The sequence below is a fragment of the Pleurodeles waltl genome, chromosome 5 (assembly GCF_031143425.1).
Source record: "Pleurodeles waltl isolate 20211129_DDA chromosome 5, aPleWal1.hap1.20221129, whole genome shotgun sequence".
NCBI classification, from domain to species: domain Eukaryota; kingdom Metazoa; phylum Chordata; class Amphibia; order Caudata; family Salamandridae; genus Pleurodeles; species Pleurodeles waltl.
In genome coordinates this window covers 757,284,166-757,301,484 of record NC_090444.1, presented here as the reverse complement: position 1 = coordinate 757,301,484, position 17,319 = coordinate 757,284,166, and the positions used below count along the sequence as shown (strand labels likewise).

The 17,319-nt window shown below is 39.6% G+C and overlaps 1 protein-coding gene across 1 annotated transcript in view; it reads left to right on the top strand.

Moving 5' to 3' along the window:
- Window positions 1-17,319, top strand: part of SYNE1 (spectrin repeat containing nuclear envelope protein 1) — a 1,478,055-nt gene that overhangs the window by 293,626 nt on the left and 1,167,110 nt on the right. The window contains exons 5-8 of the mRNA XM_069234720.1: window positions 1,205-1,288; window positions 7,921-7,941; window positions 11,113-11,205; window positions 14,490-14,668. Coding sequence (XP_069090821.1) covers window positions 1,205-1,288; window positions 7,921-7,941; window positions 11,113-11,205; window positions 14,490-14,668 — 377 coding nt within the window. The remainder of the gene's footprint in view (window positions 1-1,204; window positions 1,289-7,920; window positions 7,942-11,112; window positions 11,206-14,489; window positions 14,669-17,319) is intronic.

Genomic DNA, 17,319 nt, shown 5'->3' with positions numbered 1-17,319 from the left:
AGTGTGTCAGTCGATATTTACAAGGCCACGCAAAGCCCGGTAGCATGGCTTTTCATGGCCTTGTAATTATGCACCCCTTTCACGCATAACACTGTGTGAAAAGGGTGTTCCATGGGTGTTGCTTGGGGTGTTCCCACCTAAAACCCATGGAATTAGAAGGAGTCTGATGCATTCCCATATTTACGAGTTTGGGAATGGCTCAGATTCCTACACCACCTTAAGGGTGGCATAAGAATGACACAACAGGCAGAAATATCTTTATTTCTCCCCATGTTTTCCTCTTTTTATGTGGGCTGCAAATTGCAGCCCACATAGAAAGAGGAAACCACCTCTTGCAACTGTTTTTGTGCGGGAAGGTGTCCCTCATTCCTGCACAAAACAGTCATCCCCACAACGCAGGCATACTTGCACCATGGTGCAAGGGTGTCTGTGTTGGCGCAAGGCAGCAATTTGTGTGCCAGTGAAGGGCAGGGGAAAGAAATGCGCTGTATCCTGTAGACATTGTGCATTTCTACACTTTCCTGGTGGCGCTGGGCAGCACAGCAAAGCACTTGTTGCTTCGCCCTGCACCATGGACCTCGTAAATGAAGCCCTGTGTCTCCTTGTGTTAGGGAACAAGGCACTGTCCTGTAAAAGACTCGTAGCTGTGAATACGTCTGAACCACTAGGACTTAGGAAGTCCTGTTCTGTATCATTTTTGACAAATAAAGCTCAAACATAGGCATTGCAGGATTGTAGAGTAAAAGGTAGATAGTCATGCTGCATTGCATTTTCGCAAATTCTGTCATTTTGTAATGGTATCCCCGGTCTTCCAAATGATAGGTGAATACTAATATAACAAACCATGGCTGGAACAGATGGGGGGGTAGGTGATTTCTCATTAATGTCAACTCTGGTTGCCATAATATATACTGACTTGGTGTTTTGATTGTTCACATAATTGACTGATAACGTGTAAAATGTCACTCTTTGATCACCATAACTTAATCCTTTACCCAAAACAAATCATCATACATTATTTATTTAAATATTTTGAACAAAACAATAAAAAAAAATTGTCTATAAAGTATGGAATTTCTATGCAGCATTTCCTTGGCATACTTGTTGTCACCCTTAGTAATTTCAAAGGATAATGTGTGTTAATGCAGTAGGTGTCTATGAGCAGTCATTGATAGTTTTCCTTTGTTTTCCTTCCCTTTTTCAGCCATGTGAGCAGGGACGCCAGATAAGACGAATCCATTGGGTGTCCAATATTGGAACCGCTCTTAAGTTCCTGGAGGGAAGACGGGTTAGTTTGTCTTAGAATTGTTCAATATACGAATGTGCTACTTCCTATGCCTAATGCATGATGAGGCATATTCAGAATGCTAAATCATTGATTTACCTCATTCGATTATATATTGTACCAGAAAGGGACCTGCATTGTTGTGCCAATTACAGAGATGTGTCTGAGTTGGCACTATGAAAAAGATGAAAGCTATAGTTAGCAAAAAAATCTTTGGAAAGAAGCACTAGCAGAATCATTGTCTGTATAACTCTGCAACGGTTACCATGGGTATGTTAATGAGGTTTTTCTTAGCAGGAGTTACAAAGTAATATTTTATCTCACACATATGTACTCTACTGTCTGGCGTGGACCTCTGACATTGAATATACAGCCCAATCAAAACAGAAAGTATATCTATTTACCATGATGCACCCAAGATTTATTCATATAAATGTAGTGGTGCTTTAGTCTTCAAGAGTGACGTACATGGCATGTGGATAAAGGTTGCATTACATTTGCACCTGTATTCAAACATTGTACCCGGCAACTGCCACTCTGGGGGCAAACATTAAATATTGCTCTTTTGAAATAAATGCAGACTTATGTTGACTAGCTGTGATTATTTTTCTAACTCTCTAAATGAAATGCCAATTTTGAAGTCATTACCTTTTCCTAAATACATTAAATACCATCCTAGTAGCCATTTGCTGACAGGAAATTGCAATATTGTTACAAAACAAATTTGGAAAGATCAATCTGCCCCTAGTATACAGTTAGTTTAGCTCATAATCAAAGTTTCTACTTATTGCGGTCTGCTTTCTCACCAAACTAACACTGTGGAGGTAGAGGTAAAATGTTGGTCAACATTTTGGAGAAGGCATTGGGATCACTAACTTCTTTGAAGGTGATAGTGTTCTGTGGGGCATGCTGGAGAAAAGACTTGACGGGACAAGATCTTTTCAGCAAAGGCAGCAAAAGAAGATAGTCACCTCAGAATATCAGTCAGTCCACAGGCCGTGATCTAAGCTGTCCCTCAGAGATCATCAAAATCCACAGTAAAAATGCATGAACATTCAGTCATTCATGGATCAAGTACAATATCCTATCTGTGGATGGAAATATTGCTCAATGTCTAGGACTGAAGAATTATCTTGTCCACATCTTGTTGTGGATGGGGAAAAGCCTGTCTTCACTTGAAAGTGAATACCACTGAGATTATCTAAAATAATTTAGGAAAAAGTCACACTTAGGCTTTAGACTAGGACCTGTGTGCAGATAGAAAGACACTACTGATTGGTGGAGACTCCCCTCAGTGCCATCACTTCCTGCAAAAAGTGAGACAGGGCATGTTTTTTTTATTTAGGCCTACATTCATTTTGAGAGGCACAATTATGAAATCTCTTGTTTCTGAAAACATACTCGACCACTAAGCGAGGCCTGGCCAGTTGTTGCAAAATATTCTAGTGTACCTTAAGCAAGTTTGATCATGAGGAGCCCAAGTGACTTGCACTCTACAAACTGACAATTCCTCAATTCTTCCTTTTGTGTTTGTCTGCAGTTGTGTCAGATGGATTTGTTTTGGGGGGATTCTTTATGCATTTTGCTTCATGACATTTGTGGATAACATTCAGGCCTGTGGACTCTTCACTCACTACGAGAGTAGAAGGAGGATTGAGTCATACAGTTCTTGATAAGGAATCAATTGGCTGACCTTTTCTAACCTATTGTGAGAGAGCTAGTAAGAAGAGCATAAATCATTTATATGTATACTGTTGGATCTGATAGCCTTAGAGTGGTCTTCCTCCCAACCTTTTGCCTAACTCCTGCATTTTTCTGATCTTGTTTTTCCTGACGTTAGGACTCTGAGCACTTTGCTACTCCTAACCATTGCTAAAGTGCGTCTGTTATCTCCCTACAACATGGTAACATTGGCTCATACCCAACTGACATATTTAACTTACTTATGCGTCCCTAGGAAAGTGCACTACATGTGCCCAGGGCCTGTAAATTAAATGCTACTAGTGGGCCTGCATCACTGATTTTGCCACACACATAAGTAGCCCCTTGACCATGTCTCAGGCCTGCCACCGCAGATCCTGGGTGTGCAGTTTATACTGCCATTTTCAACCTGGCAAGGTAAACATTTTGCCAGGGTTAAACCTTCCATATTTATACATATGTTACCCCTAAGGTAGGCTCTAGGCAACCCCAAAGGCAGGGTACAATATACCCTATATATAGTTAAGACGTACATTTAAGCTTAACATGTCCTAGTAGTGAAAAACTCTCCAGGTCATTTTTCACTACTGCAATGCCTATCTCTAACATAGGCTAGCATTGGGATTACCTTTTTGCATTTTATGAGTGAAATGTCAATTGGTACAAGATAGATATTTCCAGTTTGGTGTCTCTGGACTCACAATTTAAATCACAACTTATGGTGAAGTTGGATTTTAAGTTGTAAATCTAAAAATGGCACTTTTAGAAAGTGGGCATTTTTCTTACTTAAACCATTCTGTGCCTCCTGCCTGTCTCCAGTATACATCTTGGGTGGGTGACAGCTGGGCTTCTGCCTTCCCTCCAGACAGCCACACACTAAGGGTGCTTAGGTGTGCCTCATGGGCCATTCACTTCCTAATCGCCCATCATCAGACTGATAGGTCTTCCTGAGCTGGATGGGAAGGAGGAGCTGATGCTTATACACGAAAGGGCTGGGTATGTCCCACCACAAAGAACTGCATAACCCCCCTGTAGTGGGACTCAAGCCAGGGCAGGATAGGCAGGGACCTCGTGCATTTCAAAGCTTTTCTTTAAAGTCTCCCCCCTTACAATGGCACAGCTGGGTACTGAACCCCTGACACCACCAACTTAGTACAGTTTTGGACATGGGGCCACACTGCCAGGAAGAAGAACTGCTGTGCTGAAAGAAATGCTACTCTGCTGGTCTGATGCTTTTGTGGACTCTGCCGTGCTGTGCTCTTGCCTTGCTAAGCTGCCATGCTGCCCGCTGTTCCCCTGCCTGGGTGAGAAGGACTGGAACTGCATCACTTGACCCCAGAATGTCTACAAGGGCTTGCTGGCTTGTGTCCTGTTGCCTAAGTCTAAGGGGCACAAAACACTTAGAACCCTCCTGTTCCAACCCTTAGGCTCATCTGCTGGTGACTCTTTCCTGCCAAGTGGTGCCTCCCCAGTCCTGGACCCATGAAAGTGTACCTTGGAGTTTGCTCCAGTGGAATCGATGCATCATCTGCTGTGAGAGCAAGATTGATGCAACGCCATTGTTGCGGAAACCGGATCCAGTGCATCACACTCAGAACCACCACATCCGGAATCAACACATCGATGCCACTGCGTGGAGTAGATCAACGCATCACCTCTACAGCATGGAGGATCCCAGTGTATTGCATTTGAAACTACTGCACTTCAGATCCGACGCTTTTGCTAATGGACCGGATGCATCGCTACAGATGTGTGAAGAAATTCGCCTGAACACCTCACTTGCTATGGGACCAACAACACATCTTGCTGTTGAGACCAGGATCAAGGTACTTTTGCCCCAGGGCCTGCGTGGATCCTGTATCTGGCTGGCAGTCCATCGCGGGTAGCCTGCACTCTTGACTTTGCCCGGTCCAGCTTGACCCATTAACTCTGAGCGATATTTGCTTCTAAGCGCACTACTTGCCTTAAACCTTCAAAATTCATATCTCGAATTTTGCTGGATGGATTTTTGTCGTTTTGGTCTTATTTTATTTATAAAATCTTAATCTATTTTTCTAACCTCGTGTGGAGACTTTTGGTGGTGTTATCACTGTATTATTGTTCAAGTATTGCACAAATAATTTACACATTGCCTCTTCAGTTAAGCCTGACTGCTCTGCGCCAAGCTACCAGAGTAGGAGCACTGGCTAATTTAGGGTATTTTGTGACTAGGATTGTGATCCCTACTTGAACAGGGTGCATACTGCTGCCAACTAGAGACCCAATATTTAACATATACTAAGTGTTGCTGATTAAGATTCCGGAAAAGTGAAGCAGAACCCACTGCATCCATAAACCTCCATCTATCTTTTAAGAATCAGCAGCATGTAATTATTTTGGTTCCATCCAGAACAAAGGTGAAATATAATGATTTAAACAATCATATAGTAGTTTGGTTTTGTAGTCCGAATCCTGCCTTTTTTGTTAATAGACCAGGTCTGAAAATCCTACAGAATGGCCACATTGCACTGCGACCATCGCAGTATAAAAGGAAGGCCCTATCAGAAAGAAATAAGTGTAAAAAACACCAACATCTTTTTGACCGAACCTTTTGAATAGTGGGTACGTAATTCCCCAACATACCTTTCTACACAACCAGTAAATTAGTTAAGATTGTTACAATATTCCATTCACCTAATATGTAAAAAAGAGCACATGAGCAGTACATTTAAATGTCTCTGTCGGTATTTCAGCAAAAGGTTTGGCTTCTTGTTAACTACTAACCTTTTATGCCATTTGTGGATGGGATCATAGCTACATTGCAAAAACACTTGACCTTTATTTTAGTGGCTGCTGATGTTAACATAGTCCCTCTATGCATACAAATATTTCTAAGAACTCTAGCTCCTATTGGTTACGATTATTTTTTTATTATTGCGATGATCTTTTCAACAGCCAGTATCTTAGAGAGAGTCTTAAAAGAAATAATGGTGTGAAAATGGTTTTATACAGGCACATATCCATTATGAAGTATAGCTATGTGAAATATGTTATAGGAATTCACTCACACTTACAAAGATGTGACATCAACAAAAAGGTTTTACTCTAAAAACTTTAATGGAGATAAACAACAGGTTGCAATGAAGCCGTTATATGAGTGTACATTTCTTAAGCAAAATACATGCTGAGACTCAGATAGCACAACTGACAATCTTAGGACATAATTTGTCTGTCACCTATGGGCCATATGGGGAGGTTGTTTGGAAGAGAAGAGCCTGAAAACGAATAGAGACCTCAGCATTTTAACATCATGTTAAGTTGCTGAGGGCACTTTTTGTTTTTAACAAAACTCAGTTTGAAATTAATGAATTGAATTGTTTTGTAATTCACATTGTGTCTGATTTGCAAAAAAATAATTTTAATGTAAACTCATCATTGCCATCTCCGATATATACACAGATTTTAGGCTTTTGGGGATTTCATAAATCCCCTGGAATAAACATGGTAATTACAGCCTTCATGGGCACACTTACATTAAATTTACTCCTGCTGATTGTCTGAGAAGGTTTGGCGAATCTGTGAATTTGCCAGAAAAAATACAATTCTTTTTTGGTTTACATGGAGAATATGTTTTCCAATGGATATTTCTCTTCCTCTATTCCCCCATGAGATATATTGATATTCCCATCGATTTCCAGTCCTGACAATGTACGCATATTACTCCTATTTCACAGAGTGTCAGGCTAGGTTTGTGCTCTATATAAACCACATTGATACATACAGGCATACACACTTAAGGGTGTTCACTGAATTTTGGATGTGGACAATCTACTGTAGTACTACATTGTGCGCTCAAATAAATTCAGTTTCTGTATGTAAACATTTGTTTACAGATACTGATTCATTGATTGAGGTTCCTGAAAGTTATCCACAAATCACTTGTTTTTGCACCCAAGATCAACTTGGATGCATCCGTGTGTAAATCAAACCAATCATGCCTTGCATGTGTAATGATTTTCTTTAAAACGAAATCCAAACAAATTAGATTGAAAAAGTATGTTAATAACGTACAGAGAAGTTACTGTTTGACAATTTGCTTCTATTATTAGTTGCTCGTACCCCTCTTTTAGCTTTCCATACTTTTGCTAGCCCTAAAACTAATTTCTTCTGACTGCATGTCCTGTGTCTATATTGTTTCTGATCAGCATGTGCTTAAGCCACAAAGGACTGAAAGGGATAACATTGGTCTTTTCACCGCTTACCTTGAAGTGGGCATTAATGCCCATGGCATATAAAAGCTATAGTATATGCACTTTATGCTCTGATACTCGTGCATGTGTCTGAAGGATTTGGGGCATGGCCAGTGATCCAAAACTATGTTTTATGGAATGCACCTACATAAAGTATAGAACTTATGACTAATGCTGGCCACTTGGATTCACTTATAAAGTAAAATTAGCACTAGCCACCAATCATGGTGGCCACAAGGCTGTTAGCTACACTAGGCATGGCACTATTTTGCCAGCCACTATACTGTCATGGGCACCATTTGTTTGTTTTTGAGATAGGCTAGTGCCCCCCTTCGTATCTGTCCAGTTTTTTGGGGGGAAAAAAACATTTAGTCCTAAAGAGCTCAAACAAATAATCGTGTGTGATGAATTCTGTTAAAAAAAATCCATGTGCATTTAATGTCCCTAGTGGGTTATGTATTATGGACATTGGGATTAGTTACTCATTTAATTCCAGATGCTGCTTTAGGTGAGAAGACCTGGCATGAGCAATATCCCTTATCTTGACACAAATACATTTGCTTTGCAAAATGTATTTTCTGAAGTTGCTTGTTGCACATGCTCTGCTGGGAGTGATGGCCCTAACCATCTTTTGGACTTCTAAAGGTACAACCATGGTTAATGTAACACATTCCCCTTTCTCCTTTTTGTGCTCTCCTTCTGCAGTCCTTATACAGAGGATCACCGGTTAGTACAATATATGTTGCTGTTTTCAGTACTAGGAGAACTTTGCCTACTTAAGGATCATAACATTGCCTGCTATTTTCATGTCCTAGAGGTGGCTGCATGCTCATAATTTTGGCAAAGTACTTAAATTAAAAATGGAAAATTCCTCTTAAGCAAAACATGACATCCATTGCTTATAAATGCTGCAGCATTACATGTTTTACAGTTATAAAAATTCGGTAGGCTTTTTTTTCATCAAGCTGTACGTTGGCCACATTTTGGATCCTCTGGTTCAGGGTAGCCTTGGTTTCAGGGTGGCCTGCTCCATGCCACTTATTTTAGGTTACCCACATAAGAAGATGTATTTCCAACGAATCTAAATGCAAATCATTTACATATTCAGAAATTATCCTGAAAATTTGGCATGGATCGTCTCTGCTTTAATCCGTGAAATCAAACTTGCTTATTATTAAGGTACCATATAAAAGTTGCTTTTTAATGATTTCATAATGCATTAATTAGCATAACATTAAAAAAATGATATCAGTATTGTGATGGTTGATGTTGGTCACAGGACCTATGTTGTCATGATGCTTTTAGAAAGAACCCTCTATTCTAGGAATGATAAGTAATATCCAATGAGTATACCCCTGTGTTCTCACAGAAACTGGGTAGATAATCAGTATATTCAGATGTGGTTCTGTCAAAGTTAATTTAACGTCTTTCAAATGTTACAAATGAGGCTACATACCGGCCCCCTGCCACAAAAATGGCTTTTCATTAATGATAAATACAAGACTAAGGGGGTCATTCCGACCCTGGCGGTCATGGACCGCCAGGGCTGGAGGATGCACCGCCAACAGGCTGGCGGTGCATCAAGGGCAATTCTGACTGCGTCGGTAAAGCCGTGGTCACAAAAGGGAAACCGGCGGTTTCCCGCCGGTTTTCCCCTGCCCCTGTGAATCCTCCACGGCGGCGCTGCAAGCATGGCGCCGCCATGGGGATTCCGACCCCCTTCCCGCCAGCCTGGTTCTGCGGGAACGGGTGTCGTGGGGCCCATGGGGGCCCCTGCAGTGCCCATGCCAATGGCATGGGCACTGCAGGGGCCACCTAACATGGCCCCACATTGATTTTCAGTGTCTGCCTAGCAGACACTGAAAATCGCGACAGGTGCAACTGCACCCGTCGCACACCAGCAACTCCGCCGGCTCCATTCGGAGCCGGCTTCCTCGTTGCTGGTGCTTTCCCGCTGGGCGGGCGGGCGGCCTTTTGGCGGTCGCCCGCCAGCCCAGCGGGAAAGTCAGAATGACCGCCGCGGTCTTTTGACCGCGGTACGGTCTTCTGGCGGTTCCCGCCAGGCGGGCGGTTTCTGCCGCCGGCGGGGGTCAGAATGACCCCCTCAGTGTTTGTTTCAAAAGTGATTGCAATATGTTTCTCGGCAAATGTTAATTCCCTTCCTGTAGCAATAAATCAAGATCAGACCGGATGCTTGGATTCTTTATCTCTCAGACAAAGCCAGTTGGCACGGTGAACTCACCTGTAAAGACCACCAGTCTTCAACAGCAACATTCATGCAAGTCTTTGTGAGAAACCATCCTCATAGTCACAACAACCAATTACATCCAACACACTATAACTTTCAATGTCTACAACAATATGCCAGACAATCAGCCTGTCACACAACACCCTGGGGTTTTCTTCCCATCCTTTAAACACAATCTGTTGAGGAGTCAGGCATTTCCCCTGTGCCCTTGGGTAAGTGTACCACGCCTTATACCACCTCCAAATTCTCCCTACCAACCCACTTCATCAACCACTCACACCTACCTCAAGGATTCAAATTATACCCCTGAAACACTGTAAATCCACTATCAATCCAGGACACCAGGGTGTTAATCACTAGACAAATGGGAAAAGCAAGTAGAACACTACTTGAAAGAGTGTATAACTACAATTTTACTGTTTCTTCACAAATTAATATTTAAATTCATTCCTTGTTTCGGGATTGCCATTCAGGCAAGCGTAATGCACATGATCAGCTTATGGTTCCAAAGAACAATGTCATTTTGAGAGGAAAGGCATGAGTGAGATGTTGCTGTATGGTGAAATGAACAAAAGCAATGCCCTTAATTAAATAGAGTATCTTGATAATTATACATTGGATAAAACATGTCATTGGGTGGTTGATGACTCTTTACAATGTTGGGTGAGATTGTATGCAGTGATGCATGGTTGGAAGTGAACATGAAATGAGCCGCATTGGTTCTCAAGAGAGGCTTTTAGTGCAACCTCAAAAAAGTGAGACACATGGTGGCCTCCTCAAGGCTCTTAGATTAGTCAATTGTACTCAAAAACAGAGTGTTGAATAGTGCTTTCTATTTGTGAATGGGAACAGCGGATCCTTTATGAATTGAGAAGAATCTGTAGTAGCTGTGGTTAAACTAAATGATTCACATCACTTTCCTGAGCTGAAGACATCTCCAAGGCTTTGGGCCAAGGGGTTTATAATTAAGTTATTGGGGGACACAGGTGGAGTAGAGAAAGCGTCTGGTGCAGAAGATGATTGGGAATAGATTATTAATATTTTGACTGAGCTCAGCATGAATGAGCAGAAGACAGTTAAGTGCTGGTTTGCAATTAAGACAAGATGGTACAAGAAACCATATGTGAAGACAACATCAGCACAATGGTCAATTTTAGGGTAAGGTGAGGACATGCACAGAGATGGTACGATAAACAGAACAATGCATTGATGTCACCAAGCCATGAGGGAATTAAAGGTGTAGAAACAGGGCTAACCATTTTGGGACAAAGGGTAAGCAGCTGGGCAGAAAGCTAGAAGTCATAGAGATAGGACAAAAAACAGTCTAATATGAACCCTTAGTGCCAAGAGTGGAGAGTGTAACAGAGGAGGATGGCCAAACGTGTCTATATCAACATGGAGCTTGAGGAGAATATTTGCCCTATGCAGAAAAGAAAAGTCTCCCAGTGGATTGTCTAACATGCAGGCAGTCCACCAGCGAATGTATGGTGGATCATAAATATGCCTGTAATTCTATGTTGAATGTTGTTATGATTTATGACTTGTATTATATAAACCTAATGCATTTGTAAATGTGAAAGAAACTCGAACTGTATATGTAGAATCTGAGACACATTGAAACAATCAACTTATAATTTTCCTTCTTTCAGATAAAACTGGTCAACATTAATTCGACTGATATTGCTGATGGCAGACCGTCAATTGTGCTTGGCTTAATGTGGACCATAATTCTATATTTTCAGGTAAAATGGTTAGTCATTCATAGTAGTGTGCACCTTTGCTAAGCAGGGAGGACGTGTTGACTGATGCATCTGTGGTTTACGAACTGTGGAACAGAAAGCGTCCCACAGTATTTTGATATGTAATTCACTTGGAAAATACTGTAAATATTTCTGATACACAATAATTTATTATTAGCTAATAAGGAATTGTATGTAGCTCCTTGTGGCTATTTATGTATTTTTTAATTATTGTGAATATACAAAATTAACTGAAACCAATCAATAATATGGTAGTGGTGTACAAATCTTTATTCAGTTTGAATTCTAAGTAACACATAGGACACAATTCAAAAAGATTTTGCTGTGACTTACTCTTGTCTTACTCCTAGCTTACTCCTGAATTCCGGGAGTAAGCCAAGAGTACCCTTGATTTGCCATTGCGACTCAGAAATAAAACAAAAACTTCTAAAGTCACACATAATAATAGTAAAATCTTTTTCATATAGTAAACATAATGAATCATTCTTGCCTGCACTAAAGTCATCAGACTTAAGGACATATGTGTTCCACATTGACAAGTATTAAAAGCAAGGTGGAAATATATTTTCATGTAGCATCACTAAGCATTTAATTGTTGATTTGGATCTGGAATTATTTTTTTAAGATCCAGTTCACAAATAAAGTAGGAAAAGTATGGCCAAAGATCTCCGTCTCTGCCTAAACAACATTTTTCCCCTTGTTGCTATTTACCTCATTCCCGTGAAAATGCTAGGAAAGCTTTGTCAGATCCAGGTTTCGAAGTGTACTCTTTGGAAGGTCAGGTGATTTTTCTTTCAACTCTTTTTCCCATCATGTGAGTTCTCCATGACAGAGGAGTAGATGTTCAAATACATGCTTTTAATATTTTTCTTATTCAGAAAGCCCTTCCTTACATCCCCACCAAAACTGGGAGAGATCAATTCCTCTTCCCAACTTAGAAGGGTTATTACAGTAGAGACCAGGTGGAGTAAATCTCTGAAGATTTGCATGGTAGGAAAGAATTTGATTGGAATTGGGACACCCATAAACATACATGTTTGTGGGCATTTCTACATTTTTTAAACTTCCAATTCAAACTATGCTTTGGCATGCCCATTTTTGACCAGCTGAATGGGATTTAAATGAGATTTACGGCCTCATTACGAGTTTGGCGGTCCCAATAGCCCTATTACAATGTTCCTGCCAATCTGACTGCGGCGCTCTGACCGTCAACGCGAGTATGGCAGTCCTCAGACCGCCAAACTTGTAATGAGGCCCTTAGTATGTGAAATACTCATAATCTACTTATTTATTCTAGAATCTGATATGCAATTTCATTTTGTACATGAAGCGGTAATAAAAATGGTGAAACTAAGCCATAAGCTGTGAGATTTAACACATTTGTACATGAAATTTCATTATATCCGATTTTCGTCTTCCTTTTTGATATGTGGACAGTGAGGCTGGAGAAAAGGAAAATATGTCATGAATGGTGAAAACTGGTCATTACTTAAATCATCAAGGAACTTGGATTTCATCACAGGAAAACTCATTATCTTCACAAAAGAATTTAATATAAATTACCACAACAAAACAATATTTTAATAAAATAACTGCCCTGAATTTAAAAGATGGGTATCATTTGTTGCTATCTATTAGGTTCATAGCTGCTTTCTTAATGCAAAAAAAAAAATCTAATTATGATGTTCCAGTGATCTAAGCATCAATTAAAATGTATACATCCATACTGACATCCCTGCACTGCCTGATGTTTCCCACATTTGCTATAAATATAGTAAATTTGTGCAATACTATTCTGCCAAGGGGAGCATTTAAGGTTTCAGTCTTTAGAAACCAATGACCACTGTCATTCAAATTTACACACTTCAGGTTCAGGATGCGAAGAATACATTAAAATTCCTTCTTAACTAGTGTGCTGTATAATTTCGACCAATCAAATGAGAAACCTTTTATGTGGAAACAGTCATGACTCCGAGTGAAGCAATAATTTGTGGCGTAAGGGTGCCTGCAGGCCAAGCATATAATTGGAGTGGCATCCCCTTGATCTCCATAGCAGGAATTAGAATATGGCAGGCATTACTAAATAAGTCATGCTCGTTAAGGAGACCTTGTTTGGATTGTTTTGATTTGAATGCTTAAATTAAACCAGATTGATTGCTAATAAATTGTGAATGTTGGTGCTCAACTTGATACAGCACACTGGGTAGTGAGGGATTGACTCCTCTCAAATCGGACACTAAAATCTTTTATCCAGTCTAAAGACATAAGTGCCCACCAGCAATCTGAGGATCTTTCCTTGCCTTCAAGAAGTAGGAATATAATTCAATGGGAAAGGGGAAGGGACTAATGTGTCAAAGGTTTCAGCAGAAAGTTACCCAATGATTGAATGAGTTGCTCAGGTATTCAAAAAGTGTGTGTGCCTTACAGGTTGTTAATGCTCATGAATCTTGAAGAGTACATTGTGATCTCAGAGCTTTCCTTTCCCCAACTGTTGATAAAAAAAAGTTAGCACTCAGGCTGGCTTGACACAGGCTTTTGGAGAACAATGAAACAACTAACAAAGTGATATGATAAGATGAATGCACATCCAATACAAAGCCTTTTTGGACATAAAGTCTCAGGTTTCCTTGTAAAGTGGATCACCCTGATACTTGCACATTAGGGCAATACAGTTTAGCAATTGTACATAATTCAGCATCAAATGGTTTACCTTCCATTGCTGAAGTCTCAGCAGTGTTAGTAGCTTATTTGATAGTGCTGTAACAGGACACAGTCAACAGTATATGTGTGTCCCAACTGCCCAAGGAGAGCGTACTGCATTTTGGAAGGTAACATTTGGTCTGTTGACTAAAATGAAACAGCTGCTATAGGGGCTAAATGTCTGTACCACAGTAATTGCAGATAAAGCTATATCAACATTTGAAACTCCTCGAGGTGATGTACCTTTTGATAAAGGCAAGCAGACTTAACCCACTATCTTTAAGGCTCTAACAAACAACTTCTACCTTCTACAAAGTTTCTGAATAATTTACATAATTGAATTGGTGAGCGGTATGTACAAGTTAGTTTTAGAACAGGATTTTGTTACTTTCCAGGTGTTTATGATTTTTCTTTTTTAATAAAGAATCTTTCAAAGAGGAAATCTTACACTTCCAGTTTTCTCTTCAAATTGATATATCTCACATGAATTTTCCAATTCAGACATCTTTCCTAGCACTCAATCACACTACCTTATATTCATTAGTTGTTTATTCTTTGACCCTTAGATTGAAGAGTTGACGAGCAATCTCCCACAGCTGCAGTCTCTATCCAGTAGCACCTCTTCAGTGGACAGTGTGGTCAGCTCTGAAACTACAAGCCCACCCACTAAACGAAAAGTGATGACAAAGATCCAAGGAGGTGCTAAGAAAGCCTTATTGAAGTGGGTGCAGTATACAGCAGCAAAGTAAGTAAACAACAGAAAGATCTATAGATTCAACTTCGAAATCGTGGAAAACCTTTGTTCAATTCACACTTACAGTTCATAATATAAATGCAGTGGAAGAACACTGAATTAGTGATGATGAAAGGATTTTTTGTATTTCCAGAGCTCATTTGAAAGAACTGGCACTTTTCTCTTCATGAGTGTATTGAACAATCTGTAGTAAAGTCTTACCAGGCCTAACATTGACATAGTATTCAAAGTGTGATTTTTTGAAGTTTCGCTGATTATGTAGGCTTCCCCTTGATTATGAAAGATTTTTCCAACTTCAACACTTCATGCTGAAGAATATGTCTCCTAGAAAACATGCTTAAAAAGAGAAGAATGAAGACCAAATGTGGGCACCTATAGAGGATGTAATTCAATAATTTGCCCATCAAATATCATTCACCTTTTTATTCATATGATAATTTTGTTCATTTGTGTAAATATGTGTAGTAGTCAGAAAGTACAGTCCCAGGAACAGGAACTTAGAAGCACTTAAAAGCCTCTCATGACAGAAGTAGATGAGGACCAATACAGAAAACATGGAGACTACAAGAGTCAAATGTTGATAAATATGCCTGAAATTTAAAAAGCACGGTCTTTGCATTTTAATGGAAAGATGGGATACTTTAATCTTGGTGAAAATGGGAAAGTAGAGAGCTCCAGCTGTTGGGCTAGCTAAGCAAAAGGCTTTGTTCATGGTTTCGGATTTCTTTCCAATGCAGGTTAATTTATATAGAAGTACATAGCAAAGAAGGTGCTGAGGCTATGAGCGAAGAACTGTGGGATGCATTCTCATTATGAGAAAATGAAGACTCAAAAATCCTGACCTATAATTGCATCTTTATAGGACATACAGCTAGAAAGTGCCTCTTTCTCACAACCTAGTCCTTTACAGATCAGTACAATAAAATAAATGAAGCACACTACATATTTCTCATACAGAGGTACAACAGAAACATGAATTTAAATCAATTGACATTGAAAATTAATTTCAGGTTGTCTTAAATTCACTAAAAATTTTAAAAAACAAAAATACCAGAAAGAAACTATTAAGTAATTGAGGAGAGAAATCAAATGGTAGTTGTACGTTAGCTACAAGAAAAAAGCAAACTACTGTCTTTGTAGTAGCTTTTCCAGTTTTGTTTTTTTCAGTCCCACCTGAAGTCTATGATCTTTATCTGTTCGTTGTGTGTACTGCACACTATTTTCCTTAACTACAGCTAGACTCTTTGACACAGCCATATTGGTACACTATTTAGTGGAATGTTACTCTCTTTCTATTCACTTTCCGTAACAGATTTTTTTATGTCTGGGTTGTTTTGTTTACCGATATCTGATCATTGATCACCTAACATAAATCTAGCCTTGTCAGGGTTTCTATGATCCTGGTACTGTTTGCAAAATAGCAGAACATGTTAGATTGTTTGTGTTTCCCATCTTGTGCACAGAGTTGGCATTAACCCCACTTTAATTATTGCCTTAATTAAGGCATGTACAGATTACTAAATCTGACCAGGTTAGGTGAACTCCTTTTACCACAATTGGTCAAACCCAGTCCTCCAAATGTGTAATTCCAGTGGGAATATTTAATCTTGCCTCTCAGTAAAGGAAGTTGTGTTGGCAGATAAGTCACATCTTTCTCCAAAGCACTAAAGGCTGCCTTCCTTACATCATTCTATCTCCCAAGATGCCAAATAGTTTAAATCAATAAACTGTTACAGTACATACTTGGGTGTTAGAGATCTCTAGTGTTTACTGGGTCATTTTTGCCACATTTGTACTGGTGAGCCAACTGATGCAGCATCATGTATCTTGTAGGAAGGTTTCATGTGAGATTTCCAGTTGATGGCCACTGTTAAAGTTAGCCCCAAATATTTTAGCCTGTCCACATTTCAGTCCTGCTTGTGCAGAAAGAGCTGTTTCCTTTATAGTGACCTTTGTAGTGGCATCTTAAGTCATTAGTTTCATTTTAGATGTATTGATCTTAAATCCTCCTCTTTTAAAAATATCCTCAGTCATGGCTATAAAAATCATGGTTAATTTTCAGTCTTTACAAAAGTACAGTATTGTCTAGTTAAAGTAGAATTGTGATTTTCCTTTGACCATCACCACACCTTTGTGTCTCTTCATGAGAATTTCTGGGCTAACATTAAGCTGTACTATTTGGTTGGCAATAGTGAATTTGTTACATGGTTCAATATACTATATATTGCAAAGGCTTTTTGTGGCTTACTAATCACTTGTGTGGCATTTGAAACATTTTTCCCACATTTGTCCATTGCTTAGTTCATGTCAATATTTATGAAGATCAGACAAAGAGAATGGAAATTTGTGGATGTCAAAAAAATAAGTTTTTTTCATTTTAACACCCACAGGAATTTTGGCTCTCCACTACAGCAAACACCTCTGAATGAAATTACACTATATACAGCATAAAGGTAGAGCTTGGTTTGCTGTAATCTATTCACAAGAGTTTGAGATAGTGGTATTGTAAAACGGCGTGGCTTGGTTTTCCTTGAGCACCCTCTTTGTTCAATGGTTGAGACGACTGGATTTTGATTTCTCAAGGGTATTTGCCCTTGTTGAGATTTGAACTTTCCTGGGTTTCAATGTTGCAGATGTTTTTG